This window comes from Saimiri boliviensis, chromosome 15 (genome assembly GCF_048565385.1).
Source record: "Saimiri boliviensis isolate mSaiBol1 chromosome 15, mSaiBol1.pri, whole genome shotgun sequence".
In the NCBI taxonomy this organism is placed as follows: domain Eukaryota; kingdom Metazoa; phylum Chordata; class Mammalia; order Primates; family Cebidae; genus Saimiri; species Saimiri boliviensis.
The window spans coordinates 14,483,148-14,500,059 of NC_133463.1; the positions used below are offsets into that span (position 1 = coordinate 14,483,148).

The 16,912-nt window shown below is 39.4% G+C and overlaps 1 protein-coding gene across 10 annotated transcripts in view; it reads right to left on the bottom strand.

Moving 5' to 3' along the window:
* The window catches only part of ASPH (aspartate beta-hydroxylase), a 223,839-nt gene that overhangs the window by 137,813 nt on the left and 69,114 nt on the right, over nucleotides 1-16,912 (bottom strand). For 6 of the 10 annotated variants that reach the window (XM_074386681.1, XM_074386685.1, XM_074386683.1 and 3 more), the window contains 7 exons: nucleotides 15,048-15,122; nucleotides 10,729-10,854; nucleotides 8,558-8,590; nucleotides 7,905-7,961; nucleotides 6,869-6,901; nucleotides 2,252-2,293; nucleotides 1,881-1,937 (listed from right to left, as the gene is read on the bottom strand). In XM_074386681.1, coding sequence (XP_074242782.1) covers nucleotides 1,881-1,937; nucleotides 2,252-2,293; nucleotides 6,869-6,901; nucleotides 7,905-7,961; nucleotides 8,558-8,590; nucleotides 10,729-10,854; nucleotides 15,048-15,122 — 423 coding nt within the window. The remainder of the gene's footprint in view (nucleotides 1-1,880; nucleotides 1,938-2,251; nucleotides 2,294-6,868; nucleotides 6,902-7,904; nucleotides 7,962-8,557; nucleotides 8,591-10,728; nucleotides 10,855-15,047; nucleotides 15,123-16,912) is intronic. The other 4 variants (XM_074386682.1, XM_074386687.1, XM_074386688.1 and 1 more) reach the window with 1 other exon arrangement.

Consider the following 16,912-nt stretch of genomic DNA (forward strand, 5'->3'; position numbering starts at 1 on the left):
GCCTGACTGATCTGTACCTATCTCTTTTTTGCTTAAGCCAGTTTGAGTTTGGTTTTCTATTATCTGTAACTGAAAGTAACTAGTGACACGGATGGAGAATAGCACAAGGGTTTAAACACAGGGCTGATACTTTTGGACAGATCATCCTAATGGCATGTGAAAGATGGATTTGAAGAGGACAAGTACAGAGTCAAGATGTCTAGCTCACAGGCTACTGCTGTTATCTAGGAAAATCAGAAGGAGCTGAGCCAGACAAGGGGCTATACCCAGGCTATTTAAAAAAATGTATTTGAGAAATGTTTAGGGAGTCTATCAACAGGTCTTTGGATTAGTTATAGAGACAAGGAGAGGAGGACTCAAAAACAAGTTTCATGTTCCTGGTCTGGGAATCCAAGTATATATTGAAACAACCAGCCAAGATAAGAGGAGATAGGGAAAATGAGGTTGGCGTGTGTGAGAGATGAGCTCCCCTCACTGTCCACTCAGGCACTGGAGGAGCCCACCACAGAAGCTGCAGGGTAGGCGGCAGGTGGACAGCTGGGTGTCCCACTGCCCAGGACAGGAAACTCCCTTAGCAGTCTCTGCTACTCCTCTATCAACATACCAAAACAATGAAGAGTATTAGGAAAAAAACCATTTCTAAACCAAGAAAGGTAGAGTCAAATTGCATACTGTGATGTTAGTTCTTTTCTATAAACCATATGTGGGGTGGGCTGGAGAAAGTTCTTCCCGGCGACTATGGGTTTCCATCTTCTGATTCTCACCAAATAAATGTACAGACTCAGCAATATTTTTCAGAACATTAACATTCCTCATAGAGAACTGAGTCACAGAAAGTGGGAAAAAAATCTCAACTCAATCCAGTACACAAGGGCCCACAGCACCTGTACAGGGGTCTCTCCCAGCAGCTAAGTGAACGCAGAGAGCAGTTTTAGCTTCCCTCATTCCGTCATACCTGTCTCCCCCCATTTCAGTCAACTGCACCATTCCACTTTCCATTCTGCCTAACCAAGCTCAAAAGCAGTAACATTTAATCTGAAAGATAACAATCAGCTGCCCCTAAATGAATTTTAAGAGTAATTGTATGAACAAAATTCTCCGTTACATGCTCCCCCTGGCAACTTATGGTTGTTAGAGCAGACACCCCCATACCCCCATAACTTCACACCCCCAGGCAGAGTCACCCATGGGTCCCAGTCCTGGGTTGAATATCCCCTTGGTCACTTACAACTATGGAACCTAGGGCTAGCCAGTCACCTGATCTCACTCCAGCTTCAGGCCTTCATTTGCAAAATAAGTACAAAGATCTCTGCCCTCCCTCTTTCTCGGTGTCTACTACGAGGAGCAACTGAAATAATATATGTGAAAGAACTCTGTAAACTGCTAAGAAATATATTTAAATCTAAGTTGTACTGAAGTGCCACTGTTTAACATATGCAATTATTTTTATTTTTCAGAACCATCCCTTCAGTTCCCCCCACCAAAAAAAAAAAATTCTTTTGTTTTTTCAGGTGAATCATGACATAAAGGACTCATCTTTCAACCCATCTCTGCCCATAGCTATGCCCTTCTCACCAGATCACCCCTTGGGGATGGCCACCTGCTCCTACTCAGGGTAGACCTTCACATCCTCATCAATCATTTGCTGTTACAGTATATCCTTGTACTTCTCATAATCCTTAATTCCTTTATTTATCATCTGTTTGGCCACTGGAAGGCCAGCCCCAATGAAAACAGGACGCTGCCTGTCTTCCTCCCTTTTGTACTCCTAGCTCCTGAACACTGTATAGACAGCAAGTAGGAAATGCTTGATAAATACTGGAATAAACAAACATAATTCTCATATGGAAGGTAAAACTATTTCCATAAATTTAACTTACCTTCTACAATTACCTTTGAATCTTCTACAGCATTATCCTCAGGGGGAACAGTTACTTCTAAAATAAATAATAAAATCAGAATTCATTACATGTTGCTGATCAGTGACACATCTCACATTCACTTCCTTCACTCAGATTCCTAAATTGACTCATGCCCACTCACATTGCTAAATTTGACTCTTTTTAAATGGGGTCTTCTGATGGATAATATTTATACTAGAATATTAACTTTAATTTCGATAATTATTTTCTTACTGACTTGAAAATGTCTTGCATTTTTACTACTCATTCTTTGTTCCACAAGTAAGAGAAACAACAAAATACAGGGGGAGCTGACTTGCAGAAAACACCTGCTCACAGAAAAATCTTACCTGTGATTTCTACACCTTCATTTTCTGGAGGTTCATATACTACTAAAAAAAAAAAAAAAAAGAGAGAGAGAGAGAGAGAGAAATCCTTTAACTTTCATTATAACACAAAAACTGACAACATGCTTCAAGGGCAGAGACAATGCCTTACACATCTTTGAACCTGCACAGTTGAGCCATTGGGAAACAGCCCACTAGAGAGTAGGGTGGAGATGAGTTTGGTCCAGAGTAAAACAGGTCTGGATTCTAATTCCAGGGCAGCCACTTACTACCTTTTAAAAATTTTCTTCACATCTTTGATGGAGGTTTTGAATTAGCAGAAGCTGTACGCTGCAAATCAACTGGATTCTGGTGTTCATGGGCAGATTCCCTGCTTTGTTTAGGAAACAATTCTCAGACCTCTAACCTGGGGCCAAATGTCTCTGCTGCCAGCCCCTGAGAATGAAGGTTCCCCACCCTGACAAGGGTGCGCCACCCTTGCCTCCCTCATTAGCTGGCATGAGGCTCAGTGCTTCTTCTCTGCTCTGCTGCAAGAAGTCTCATCTCCACGCAGGCCTCTCCAGGGCCCAGTGGATCATAGCTTCCTTGGTCAACCTGATCTTCCAAAATACCTCCAATTTTCTGACACACTACAAGCAAACATCCTTCTTTTTCCCAGCATGTTTATAAGTTTATTCTTTCTTATTCATTTAATAAAGAAAAATTATTGAGCGCCTACTGTCTTTCAGACATTCTCAGTATTGGGGTACAGCAGGGAACAATGTTTAATGTGTTTTGTCCTTTTGCTGGATTTACAAGAGAAAGGAGCAGTGAATGTGTGCTCACTGTATCACCCTGAGCAGTGTCAGCATTTAAACATGCTCTAGCCTCTAAGGACCTAAAAAAGCAACATGACTTTTCAAGCTTGCTTCTCCTCACGCTCTTTCTTCCACTGCACAATCTAATTTCTTCAGAGTCATTTACATCTCATGGCTCATCTCTTCCACTCCCCTCCTCAACTCACTGCCACCTGTCTTCTGTACACTGACCCTACCCCTGAAAAGGCTCCTGCTGAGACACCCCGCCAGCACCTCATCTGATGTGATGGACACTCACCTGCCCTCACTGTATTTCGCAACACCATTCTTCTCCAAACACAGTGCCCCTGGACTTCAGGGTGATCATACTCTCCCCTTTGGTCTTTTATTTCTCCCCCTCAATCTTCTTTTTCACTTCATCTTTTTCTTGGCAGTCATTAAATGCTGGCTTTCTTCAAAGTCCAGCCATAGAACCACCTCATGTCTCCCTCTATCTGCTCTCCTTGAGCTTCGTTCTGATGTCCATGTAACTACTCTGATGATCCCCACACTCACAATCACAAAGCAGACTTCTCTTCTGAGAGTCAAACACCACCAGATGGCTCGTTTGATCTCTCCTCTTGGATGCCTCAGAGAAATCTCACTATCAGCACTTACAGAACTGGACTCATGAACTCCTGCTCTGTTCCCTGTCTCCAGCCTCTCCTGTGTTAGGAGAAGAGCACCCGCTGCCATCAGGCTGCACAAGCAGAAGAGTGGGTGTGGCTCTTGGCACCTTGTCTCCCCGCAGCAACACCCATGCATCGAGACCTGCCAATTTTACCTTCTAAGTGTTTCTCAACTTTGCCCACTTCTCTCCTCCATCACTACCACCACCCTGGTTTAAACTATCATCTCATCTCTGTCCCATCCATCCACTGAAACAGTTCCAAGTAAGGCCACTGGTGAGGCCATAGCAGCGCCAGATCAGGGCAGGTTTTCAGCACTCATCTCACATGGCTCTCAGTAGCACAGGGCACCACTGAACATCCCTTTCTTGACACTCATCTTCTTTGGTTCCTTATCAGGCAGAGAGAGATGTGACGCAGGAAAAGACCCGATTTGGATGATTACAGCCAACTTAACTGTTCTCCCTGTATTGACTCTTGTCTCTCCAGTCTGTTTGTTGCATGCCAGACTGATCAGTCTTTTCAAAATGCAGATCTGACTTTGCAGTGCTCGAAGGTGAAGAATTAGCATCCGTGGCCTCGCCTACAGGAATCCTCTGAACCCAGCCCATGTCACCACCTCAGCCTTATGCTTGCAAGTTCACTTCAGAGACCTCATACGACTCTCCAGCCACCTTTCCCCTTGCCTTGTCAATTGCTCCCACCTTCAGCTCAAACTTTGGGAAGGCCTCGCCTCACCCACAAACTAGGTACCCTATTATATATTCTTGTTACCACTGTACTTGTCCTTCCCAGCACTTATCACAACCTGGAATAAAAACTACATTGCAATCACTTGTTTAATTTCTACCCCCCTGCTAAAATATAATATCCCATGAGAACAGGAACCATGTGTGTATTCTTCACGAGACACTGCTCCAGTGTCCTATGTTTTGGACAGAAGACACTAAATAGTATAAGAATAAATAAGTCAATTACATGGTAAGACCATACTGTCACTTCCCAGGTTTGTCCAATGTAGCCTTGATGAATTCCTAGGTTATCTTTGATGTGGAAGCTGGTTCCTGCTATAATTCTATCAAACTGTATGTTCTGGAGTTTGGGAGTTTAATATAGAATATATTCTATTCTCCCACTGAAATTTCACCCTACTTACAGCTTCACTTACATGACAGTTACTTGGTTTCCCTACTCTGATTACTGAATTTTAACAAAGGTATTGTTTTAGCATGTAGAATATAATACTCTGTTCAATTAGATCTATTTGTCTGAAACAGTTTATGTTCTATTATAGTAAAGAAATCCAAAGTAGCCTACCCAATCTTGTTGATCCCTTAGGTCATATTTACTGCCTTCTGTTAACATTTTAAATTACTCTTATTATGATACTCTGCCTATGAAAATGTATAATACTCTTTGTGCATAGAATCTAATTTTATACTTCTTACAAGTTGACTTTAAATTCCTCTAGATTTAGTCTGCAGAGTGCATTCCAAATATGTCCTTTACAGTATATTTTTTAAAACATAATGATCAGTAGAAATGAGGAAAATATCTCAAATCCCATCATTACACGCAACTTGTATTTCTCAATTCCGATTTTTTCTCTTTCAAATTAAAGATTGGAAAGAAAATCTAAGTGCAATCTCAAGACCAAATTATTCCCCCAGCTTCTCCTCTGCCCCAAATCTTCCAGTGAACACATCAGGTTCAAATTCTTTAACTTTTCATAAAAATTATCAGTACTGAAAGATACAACCTAGGATTTTTCCCACGGCATCACTTATATCCCATTAGAAATAGCCACTATGATGATATAAACTTGGTAGGGTCTCAAGTCTTAAATCATTATATAAATATGACTCATATTTATAAAAATTCCTAATTTTCAACTGTGATTCACTATCTACGATGACACCACAAATTCCTTAAAGTAGGGATCCTATGTTATTCATATTTGAATTCCAAGCCCTGAAACTATCTAGAACACAGAAAGTCCTCCATATCCACCAGCTCAATTATGATGTATTTCTTCATCTTTCTTGCTTTACATGTAAAGTTATACCTAATTGACTTCTCTCTTTCTACATAATCATCTTTGAGGATAATGGAATAAAAAGGATATATTCAACACAACAGTCCATGCAATGCTTGGACACAAGAGAAGGGAGGTGCAGACCCAAACGGAATCAGATACTGATGATGACACACACTTGCCAGAACTGTTTTCTCTCTGCTGCCTTTAAGCCTAGAACCCCGTGCTCCCTGATCTTCTCCAACGTGACCAATCAGTCACCTTTGAGAGTGGAATTCATTTGTAGAAGCAGCTAAAGTAATTACCTCTGGCAAAAGCAGTTGTTCATGTATACTTTTGTTAAGAGAGAGAGAACTATAAATTACTGAGACTGGTTTTCTTGAATGACTAACTGTCTCTAAGGCAACTTGTAAAGAATTTAAGAAATTATTTAGATAGCAGCACTGTTTATAATAGCCAAGACCTGGAACCAACCCAAATGCCCATCCATGATAGACTGGACAGGGAAAATGTGGTACATATACACCATGGAATATTATGCAGCCATCAAAAACGATGAGTTCGTGTCCTTTGTAGGGACATGGATGAACCTGGAAACCATTATTCTCAGCAAACTGACACAAGAGCAGAAAATCAAACACCACATATTCTCACTCATAGGTGGGTGTTGAACAATGAGAACACATGGACACAGGGAGGGGAGCACTACACACTGGGGTCTGTTGGGGAGAAATGGAGGAGGGATGGGGTGGTGGGGAGGTGGGGAGAGATAGCATGGGGAGAAATGTCAGATATAGGTGAAGGGGAGGAAGGCAGCAAATCACACTGCCATGTGTGTACCTATGCAACAATCTTGCATGTTCTTCACATATACCCCAAAACATAAAACGGAAAAAAAAAAAAAAAGAAAGAAAAGAAAAAGAAATTATTTAGGCAATGGCAGAAGCAGTGGAATGAGTAAACAGTCTCCCCACGTAAATTCTTTGAACAATACCATTCATTTGGATATTTTAAATTGCAATGTTTACAGTTAAAAGCATAATATTCCCTATTTTATAGTCAAACTACAGGTGTATTTTAAAACAAGGAGGTGGCTTAAGGTTAGAAATAATTTGCAAACCTTGTTCCTCATGGATTTGGTATGTTGTGTCATCTGAAAAAAAGAGAATAAAAGCAAAATAAGTATTATATGAGTCATTCTATACAACTGTTTAGTTAAAACAAAAATAAACCTACTTAATCGTAAACATTATTTCTCCAAATATTAATGTTTGCAGAGTCAGTAATAAATGCCTCTGCCCAAAAGCAGTTAAAGGGCAGGTAAATTATTTTCATTAAAATTTCTCAAATTGGCATAGAGGAATTTGATACACAAAAGCAGCATTAAAAATTGGCATTCTTTTTTGTTATGGAGGGGATGTTAGTTGATGAGGTAAAATATGAAAGCCTGATATTCTTACAACAGTCTAACTTTGTTATAAAACCAAATGTCATGCATTAGACGTCAAAATTACTTCTTTGGTGCCTTTAAAAGAAAAATCACCATGTAAACACAGCATGTGATTGAAAAACCTAAGGTCATATTTTACATCTAATGAAAATGCTCATCTAATATTTGTATCACAGTGCAATCTTTCATCTTCTACTACTGGTTCACTGGAATCTAAAAAACAAAAACACAACTTTGCCAAACAGGAAAAAAAACAAACACCATTATAAGAGACTCATAAATTAAGTATCATCTTCACAACTTTGCCAGATAGCTATTTCATTATCATTTCATAAAATTTATGCTGAGTAACACTGCATAATTTGATGTCTAAGTCACAAAGATAGGAAAAAGTAGAACTTGGATTTGCACCCAGCCTGACTTTATATCATACTGCCCCTTCCATTTCCAAATATTCTTTCCAGCACCCAACCTACAAAAACCAAAATCTCAACAGTGGTTTGAAAAATACATCTCCTTTTTCTCTCATCCGTCCATGTAGTTTTAAACTATATTCAGACATTTCTATAAATATCTGAGCAATCAAAAGTGATTATAAATGCCATACAGAGATCTCTGTGTTGAATCAGAATTGTTCTGGAATAAAACGGCCTTGGCCACTGCCTCAATCAAAAAACACATATCAATAATTTTAACATTTACAAACCTGGATTTTCCTGCTCAGACATCATCTCTTCCATATCCTGATTATAGTCTTGTGAAACTATAAATTAGGGAATAATTAGAAAATTACAAATATGTCTTAAATAAGGAATATATGTAATATTCAAAACCAGAAAGAAACAATTTCTAGTTATGATAGAAATGCAAAATCAAGTCATAATGATATTCAAACATGTTCACTCCTGGACCAAATGGGTATTAAGCGTGTTAAATGCCAAATGCAAAGATGAATAAGGGGGTCCAGTCATCAAATGGTTTACATTTGAACCACAAAATAGTAAAGTGCTGACAGACGATGTGTCCACTCCTGTGGTCGTGCCCTTTTAGGGTGCTGGCACGTGACAAAACATGATATAGACTTTTCGTTGACTTTGTAATTGAAAGCTACAGACAGACAATTCCATTCTACCTTTCAAACTAGTAATCCTACCAAGAATGTATCCTCAGGAAACAGACTTCAAAACCCAAAAAGTATATTCACAAAGAAGTATCATAAATTATAAGACATATAATAAAATTATTAATTGCAGATCTTGTGCATATTAATTTAAAATATATTATTAATAATAGATACTATATACTTCTTTTAAAGGACGACTCACTCTAAGAAAGAACAGTATTAAATTAAAATCTCACCTGTCTCTTCCACATGGTAACTATGCTCAGTTTCTGAAAAACAAAATATTAGATTGATATTTAACTGCTTTTACAAAATAGTATGTATATATCCTACATATGTACTCTGAATCTTATGCTTATCATTAATTTTATTTTTAAAAAATGAACAATCAATTAAAAGTCTGCTAAACACTTTTATATTTCACTAGAACTACACTCTGGGATGTCTCACATATTCTTCCTTCTCAACTCACTCAACGCCACAAGGATGCAACCACCACCCCCTGCTCTAAAGAGAGAGGACAACTCAGAGTGACACAGTGACACAGGCCGGACCAGGAAAGCTGTGCATCTCGAATCCACTTCACATCCCACTAGAATGTGCTATTTCCTGGACCTGTCCTACCATTTTCTAGAGCAAAAGTTTATCATCAACAGATGGGAACAGAGAAACAGTGGAAGAGGCTTCATACCCTTGGAGAGCTGAAGGGTAAATGTGCTGAACATTTAACCCATACACCCCAGATAGCAAAAGAGCTGCCATCGTATGATCATCACCACACTTATGGCCTTGTTAATTTCATTGAATGTACATATAAAGAATGAATATTTTTATTTTCTGAAGACTTCTAACAACCAACTTTTAAGTTCAAACTGCATCAATGTCCCAATTAAAGATCAGATCAGAAAGTAGGGTTTCTGCGATTTGTAAACTTCCTAGAAGTGTCTCTTTCTACTCCCAATCTGTGACTCCTAACTTTAAGAATATCAAATTCCTCATGTTTCTGTTTATTTGAGCATCTTAACTGAAATTTGTTGTACAAGCAACATCTAGATACAAAAACTCTGAGCAACTGTCAATCTTGCTGAGCCATGTTGGCAAAAGATTGGAGAGACGAAACAACAAGAAATGTGAAAATAGTTTTATCAGTATCCCTACTCGGAAATTGGAAACATTGTCCCAAAGCAATCATGATATAAATGACTACTAAGGGCATAAAGTTCTAAACCTAGTCCATGAGTGCCTATTTTCAATGTATAATGCAGCAAAAATCAATCATATAGATGTTCAAAAGTATTGTGTGTTTGTATTTTTCACAGGAAATTATGCATTATATACAATTCTTTTGAAAACCCAACCATCCCATATTTTCGTGTGAAAATGCATTTCCTGCTCTAAACAATAGACATGGATACTAAGTTTTTGGAAATACATGTACTCATAAAGTAGAAGCTACCTGCTTCTTAAGTAATTTTCCAAAATATTTTGAATTGTGCAAAGTAAATAAACTACTTTTCATTATTTTTATGCTTTTAAAAATGGTTGGCTAACTGGACACACAATGGCTCATGCCTGTAATCCCAACACTTTGGGAAGCTGAGGCGGGAGAATTGCTTGAGGCCATGAGTTTGAGACCAGCTTTGGCAACATAAAGAGACCTTGCCACTACAAAAAAATTAAAAAAATTGGCAAGGGATGGTAGCACAAGCCTGCGACTCCAGCTACTCGAGGGGCTGAGTTGGGAAGATTGCTTGAGCCAGGGAGGTCAAGGCTGGAGTGAGCTATGTTCAAGCCAGTGCACTTACCAGCCACATTGGGTAGGATTTTACAAATTAGTTTTATAAAAACACAGCCACACTGACCCACTTAGGAACTGTCCATGGCTGCTTTTATGTTGTGATAGCAGAGTTGAGTAGCTGAAGAGAGTCTGTATAACCTAGAAAACCTGAAATATTTACTCTCTGGCTGTTTACAAAAGAAAGTTTGCCAATGCCCGGTATAGAAGCTAAGAATTGTGTTCTGCTCACTATAATTACAGAGTTCATGCAAACACATGAGCCTGTGATAGATTATCAAGTCTAATATTTTATCAGTTGTTTGACTTTCATTTAGCCAACAGCACCCTAAGCAGAAGTAGGTATAGTAAAACTAGTTTCCTGAAATATTTCGTTTACAATTTATAAGAAATTTGTATATTCTGAATATTCTGTTTCCTTGAAAAGTGCTTTGAACCAAAATCAATATATCTATTTTAAGAAAAAATTTGCTTTAATTGAAGCTTTAAGCTTCAACTTTTAAAAATCTAAGCAAAAGTTCAATATCAGTTTTAAAGGGGTTTAAGAGACACTTAGGTGATTATAAGTCATTGATTGTATTTTATCCTGAAACTTGAAAAAAAGTATTCTACCTTCATAAAACACTTCAGGTTCCAGGGTCTCAAATCTATCACCAACATCAGTCGCCGTAAGGAAATCCTCATCCTCTGGTTGTGGTTCTCCTGCTGGTCCATCTTCTTCTTGTTGCAGGTCTTCTCCTTCAACAATGACAATGAACAAAGTGCCACTGGTCTATAGCGAAGACCCACTGGCAACAGCCAACTGAGGCATGAAAGCTCCTTGTAAAGGGCCGCCACACACCCGCTCCTGCTGCTGGGCAGTCCCCTGCCTCTCCTTTCGGCCACTGCGGACCAGACACCACTGTCCAGTCCACAGTTATTTTCATCCTCTGGCCAAGTGCTGATCTGCCTAAGTATATGTGGTGGGGGACAGGTTTCCTCTCATTAGGATGTGAACTCACCAAGGACAGGAAGCTTACATATTTTATTCATTATATATTCCTAGCCACTTAGGGCCATGTCTAGCTACAGGAAGCACTCCATAAATATTTGATGAATGAATAAATGAATTCCTAATTATTACTAATATATTTGCCTCTTTAATTATCCTCATGTCAGAGAAAAGGCTACTGTATGGCCTTTTCCTGGGAATTGACATAGAAATCCAGGTAACAACTTTAAATGACTATTCAAATATTGCTTTTCCTGGGAATTGACATAGAATTTGAGGTAACAACTTTAAATGACTATTCAAATATTCTACAGCAAAGAGTGACTAGCCACCTATCTAAAGAATATGCTAGGGCGGAGCATGGTGGCTCACACCTGTAATCCCAGCACTTTGGGAGGCTGAGGCAAGCCAGATCACTTGGGGTCAGGAGTTCAAGACCAGCCTGGCCAACATGGTGAAACCTCGTCTCTGCTAAAAATACAAAAATTAGCCGGACGTGGTGCGAGTACCTGCAATCCCAGCTACTCCGAAGCCTGAGAAAGGATAATCTCTTAAACCTGGAAGAGGAAGTTGCAGTGAGCCAAGATCTTGTCACTGCTCTCCAGCCTCAGTGACAGAGTGAGACTGTGTCTCAAAAATAAAAAATAAAATAAATTATATGCTAGGTCACAGGTTTAACCAAATCATACTATGCATCCAAATGTTCCTATTAGGCTTTAAGTTATGCAAAGATGCCCATTTCTCTTCTGAGATTAGCTTCTCTGATAGTAATATTGAGCTGCTCTGCTTCTTTTGTGTAGTGGTTGGACGTGTTACATTATTCTACCGCAACATAGTTAAGACAGGTTGTTTCATCCCAATGCAACTTGAGCTGGCCTCCAGCAGAATATCTCCTGTGTATAATACTAAAGAAAGTAAATGGGCAGGACTTGGCTTTGCAGTGCAGCTCAGGGATTAGGAGGAGTGTGGGGTCTGGAATGCAAGGCTGTAGACTTAAGCTGTTCCATACCAGCTGCGTGACTGTGGGCAAATTACTTAACTATCCTGTGCCTCAGATTTCCCTCCCCTAAAATGGGAATAACACATATTTGTAACATTGTTGTGAAGATTAAAACACTTAGAAAAATGCCTGGGCCTAATTATTTAGATGTTATCATCATTATTACAGTAATAGACAACATTGCCACTTCTACTGCTACTGAATCCCCCTACCCCGAAACCCCAGCCCAGACTGCAAGAAGCCTTCCTCAGTTACTCTCCCTTTAGTGTGACAAGGTGATGCTCTCGGGTGTTAGCGAATCAGGCAGGCTTATTCATGTTGATGCTATTTGTTTTCTGTCTTCTCCTCATAGCTTGCTATTTTGCTTTCCTCATTTCAGATTTTCTGCTATTCAGCAAACCAATCACCAATTTCAATTTGTTACAAATTTTACTTCTTTTTCTCTTTTTTATCATATTCCTATTTCCTTATTCTGCTTTCATTCTATCCAGTACAATCTGATGATTTTTACACTAGCAGGATTTAGCTTTCACATGTGGCTGTTGAATGGAAGTATCCCTGTTTTCTGCAGGGAAGCTAGTCAAACATCGTACACTACCTTTGAGTCTATACTGCTCAGTGACAGCCTATCATGAAAAATTTCCTGAGACATCATGAGACTCTAGGCATGACCAAGCCCTCTGCAGCTGTTATATCCTCCCTATGAGGTAGGTACTGGTATCCTACTTTGAAAGACGAAAAACTTGAAAAGCCACATGGCTAATCAATGACAGACGTACGACCTGGATCCTGTTGTGAATGTACCAAGATGGGGCAGGGAGATTATGTTCAGTCAGAGACATGACTGGGCAGGGACAGGAAACACATCTCAGCAAAAGACATACCAGGTGCAGGAGCACCAAAGCAGTGACAGGTTTGGCAATTACAAAAAAAAGAGAGGACAGTTGGGCTACAGAAAAGTCACTGAAGGGGAAAAAGAGGCTGGAACTAGACAAGGCACGGCTGGCGGGGCCACATTGAGTATAACAGGTTATAGGGGAGCACGTATGGAAACAGTGAGACCCAGCTGGGTGCTCCTGTGCTACTGCAACCATCATGGCCAGAAGCCACGGACACACCGGGCCCTAGAGAGCCAAAATCAGTGCTGGGGGCAATGCCTACAGGACTTGCTGATGGATTAGATGTGAGGGGAGAATTAAAGAAATCAAAAAAAACTCTTGAGTTTTCAAGTTAAGTCACTAAGAGGGTAGGAAGACCATTGACTAAAATAGGAAGACTAACATAAGCAGTTTGGGGAGGACTGGGGTGAGGAGGAGCTGTGAGACGTGGGAAGAATCATGAGTTCTGCAGCAGGCTTGCTTTAAGTCAGAGACACCCATAAGACATCCCAATGGAGATGCCAAGTTGAGTAGACCTGGAGTTTAGATGAGCAATCAGAGCTACAGCCATATATTTAGAAGTCATCAACATACAAAGGATATTTATAGCCATGGGCCATAAATGTGACTTTCTCAATGTGACTAAAGAAAAGAACAAGTGCAAGAAGGAGGCTGTGCTAGACTTGACTACTTCCCTCGTTTGGCTGGCTGCCCACCCACCCCTGCCTAAACTTCTTACGGGTCTATTTCTCTCCATCCCCTCCTTTAACTGAGGCAAGTTTACTACCATCCCGAATCACTGTGTTACCAGCACAACCTCCATCGTCTCCCAGCTGCACTCTTGCATCCATTCCGCGCCTTTTTCAGGCTACAGACAGAATCGCACAACACTCCTAAATACCTGCCCCAATGGCTTCAGTCACTCTTTTTCTCATGACCCTCCACCTACGTATTCCACGTGCCAGCCATGATGAACTACTTTCAGGTTCTCTCCTGTCTCTGGGACATGCCCTCTACTTAACACACTCACCACCAGCACTGGCCTAGCAAAGGTCTACACCAGGTGCTTCTGAGTAATCACTAAAGATCATCTGAGTTTTATTGCCAAGACAACATTTACCCTATTATATTTAAGTCGCTTATTCATTTAGACTGCATTTTCCTTCTGTTAAGTTAAAGTTAGGGGAGAGGGGGCGGAAGGATTAAGAAAGGGAAGCCTGAACTTGCTCATACAGGCCAATGAGTTCCAGGCTGCAAAGAAGCTAGAAATAAAAGGGTACAGGCTCCTACACCCCTAGCATCCACTGGCAAAAAACAATTTACACTAAAGGGCATTGTCTGTTTTTAAGAAACATAATTTATTTTCCTTTAAGCCACCCTTGGATCACACCAAACCATTAAAACAATCAGGATTCCAGAGCATTCTGCCCACTCCAAAATCCCTTCATGAATTACGTTTTAGGATCACGATCTCTGTTTTTATCAAGGTATGCTTCAAGAAACAGTCTGATAAAACTTTAAAACACTAGTTTCTCGACTACTATTATCCTCTACACAGAGCTCCCCATGAGAAATATTTTAATCTAAGTGCTGGGAAAATGTTTTATATTCTCATGTTTTGTTTTGTTTTGTTTTGTTTCTCTCTGCTTAATGCAACCTATGTAATTAAAAGTTTGTTTTTGTTCTGGTGACCAGTCAGGCATGAAGCAAAATTGAGGGTGGAGGACAGCAGCTGGATGAGCCTAAACGCTAGCCTGAGTCCCACTTTCCTCCTCTCCACCCTCCCCTTCTGCTCCTGATGGGTCACTGTTTTCAATTTGTTCATTCTCATTTATTCCCCCAGTTCTCTCTTAGACGTATGCACTGAGTTCCTCCACAGTGAGGTGGAATAAAATAACTATAGTGCTATTTCAAAAACAACACCTGCTCTCTAACTTTTAATTCAAACTTTTTAAAAAATACAAACACTCAATTAACCTTTAAATTTTAAATGTCCAAATCATTTTATATAACTAAGTGTTATTTTAGTAACTCAAGACAAGGAGCAGATTTTAATTCATACCATGTTCTGCGTGCATCATTTCTTGGAGAAGAGACTGAATTTGTTCTTTTGCTTCATCTTCGATATTCTGGGGTTCTAAAATAATTGTAAAACATAGCTAAGTAGAAAAGTTCAAACATTTACATGGAACTCCTAACGCTCAAATATGGCATTGGTGCATACACATTAAAAGGAACACATTTGACCAAGCAACTATGCATTCTTTCTCTGTCAGCTTACCACATTTTTGTTCTGTGTTGGAAAACATGGTAGATATGTAAAATTCGTTTTATTCTGTCAACAGACTAAAGTGTTAAAAGACTTTCAATAAGGTTTTTAAAGAAAGAAAACTCAGGTTCAGATTTTTATTTAAACAAAAAGCCTTATTAAAAACAAAATGACTTCAGTTTCTAATGAATAAAATTTGCAATAATGATAAAGTGGGAAGAACAAAGCTTTCATAAAGGGAAATAGTTGGAAATAAAGACAGAAATGTGGAAGACAAGGTCAACACAGATTGACGAATCTGGTCAACCACTCCCTATCTTCCCTGACAGGAGAAAGTGCGCTCTTGCAGGTGTGAGGACTGAGTACAGTACTCAGAGATGGCCCACCGCCTTCACTCAAGTTTTTCAGGAAGTGTCAGTAGAATACCTTACATGGTAACTGACAATCCTTTCAGCTTTGGAGAACCATATCTGACACTGAGATTCATAGATTCAAATAAGGTAAATTACAAAAGTGAACATTACGATGACATTCCAAAAACACTGTGGTGCTTATGAGATTATCAGATTTAACTGCATCATACAATAAGCAAGAAACTGTAACTACACTGATACTGTTATAGTTCTCTAGTAAACATAATCTATGTTCAGTGAATAAAAGTAGCACTACACTTGGTATCATAAATGCTGGCATGTGAGATAATGCCAGTGACATCAGTTACATCTAAGAGCTAATCTTCCATGACAAAAACAGAAGTTAATTTAGATTTCAGGAAGGGAAACGTTTAAATGTAATATATAGTATGCTAATCGCACTACAAAATCATTTCCAAAGCATAAAAATGCCTATTTTTAATAGATGTTTCTATTTCACAAGCCATTTATATATGCAGTCTTATGCAATTATAGTCGATCAATTGCCATCCTCTCTCACAAAGCCTAAGATAGCCTCCTAACTGGATTCCCAGGTTCATAAATGCTGAAATCACCATCCAACGAGAATATAATTTGAGTTATTAGAAGTGGAGGGTGGTGAATTCTGCTCATTCTCTAATGGCTTCCTTTGCCCATACAGGTGAAAGTCTCAGTTCCTAGGAGCAGAATATGATACCTCCACAACTGAGTCCTCACATACTTCTCCAGAATCATCTGCTACCAGCGCTGGCTTTGAACTTAGTGAGGACTCCATGCCATTTCAACTTTCCATGACTTTGCAAATACTCCTTCTCTCCTCAGGAGGAGATTGGTAGAGGCAGAAGCCAGGGTGTAAAGGGTTAAAAAAATGAAAGAAAAATAAGGTAAAAAAGTAACTGTGGATTCTTCTCTCAAAGTGTGGCTATTTTAGAGGGGAGAGGAATCAGGTGGCAAATAAAAAAAGTGGGGGTCAAGAGAGGCTTTTAGTACAAAGTAAAATGTGAGGTGCTATATCCAAACATACATTATAAAACTTTTTAAAAGTTACTCTCTGTTCTGGAGCTATGATATAATCATAGCAATTCTACAGGAATGAGAGAGAGTACATTGTCATAGGATTAAAAACTCAACAACTAACAAAACTCACAGCAGCATATTGGCCTTAAAGGAAGGAAAATGAAATATTATTCCCCAGAACACAGGGAAAAAATCAGCCAAAGTACCATTTGGATCAAGTACTTAAGT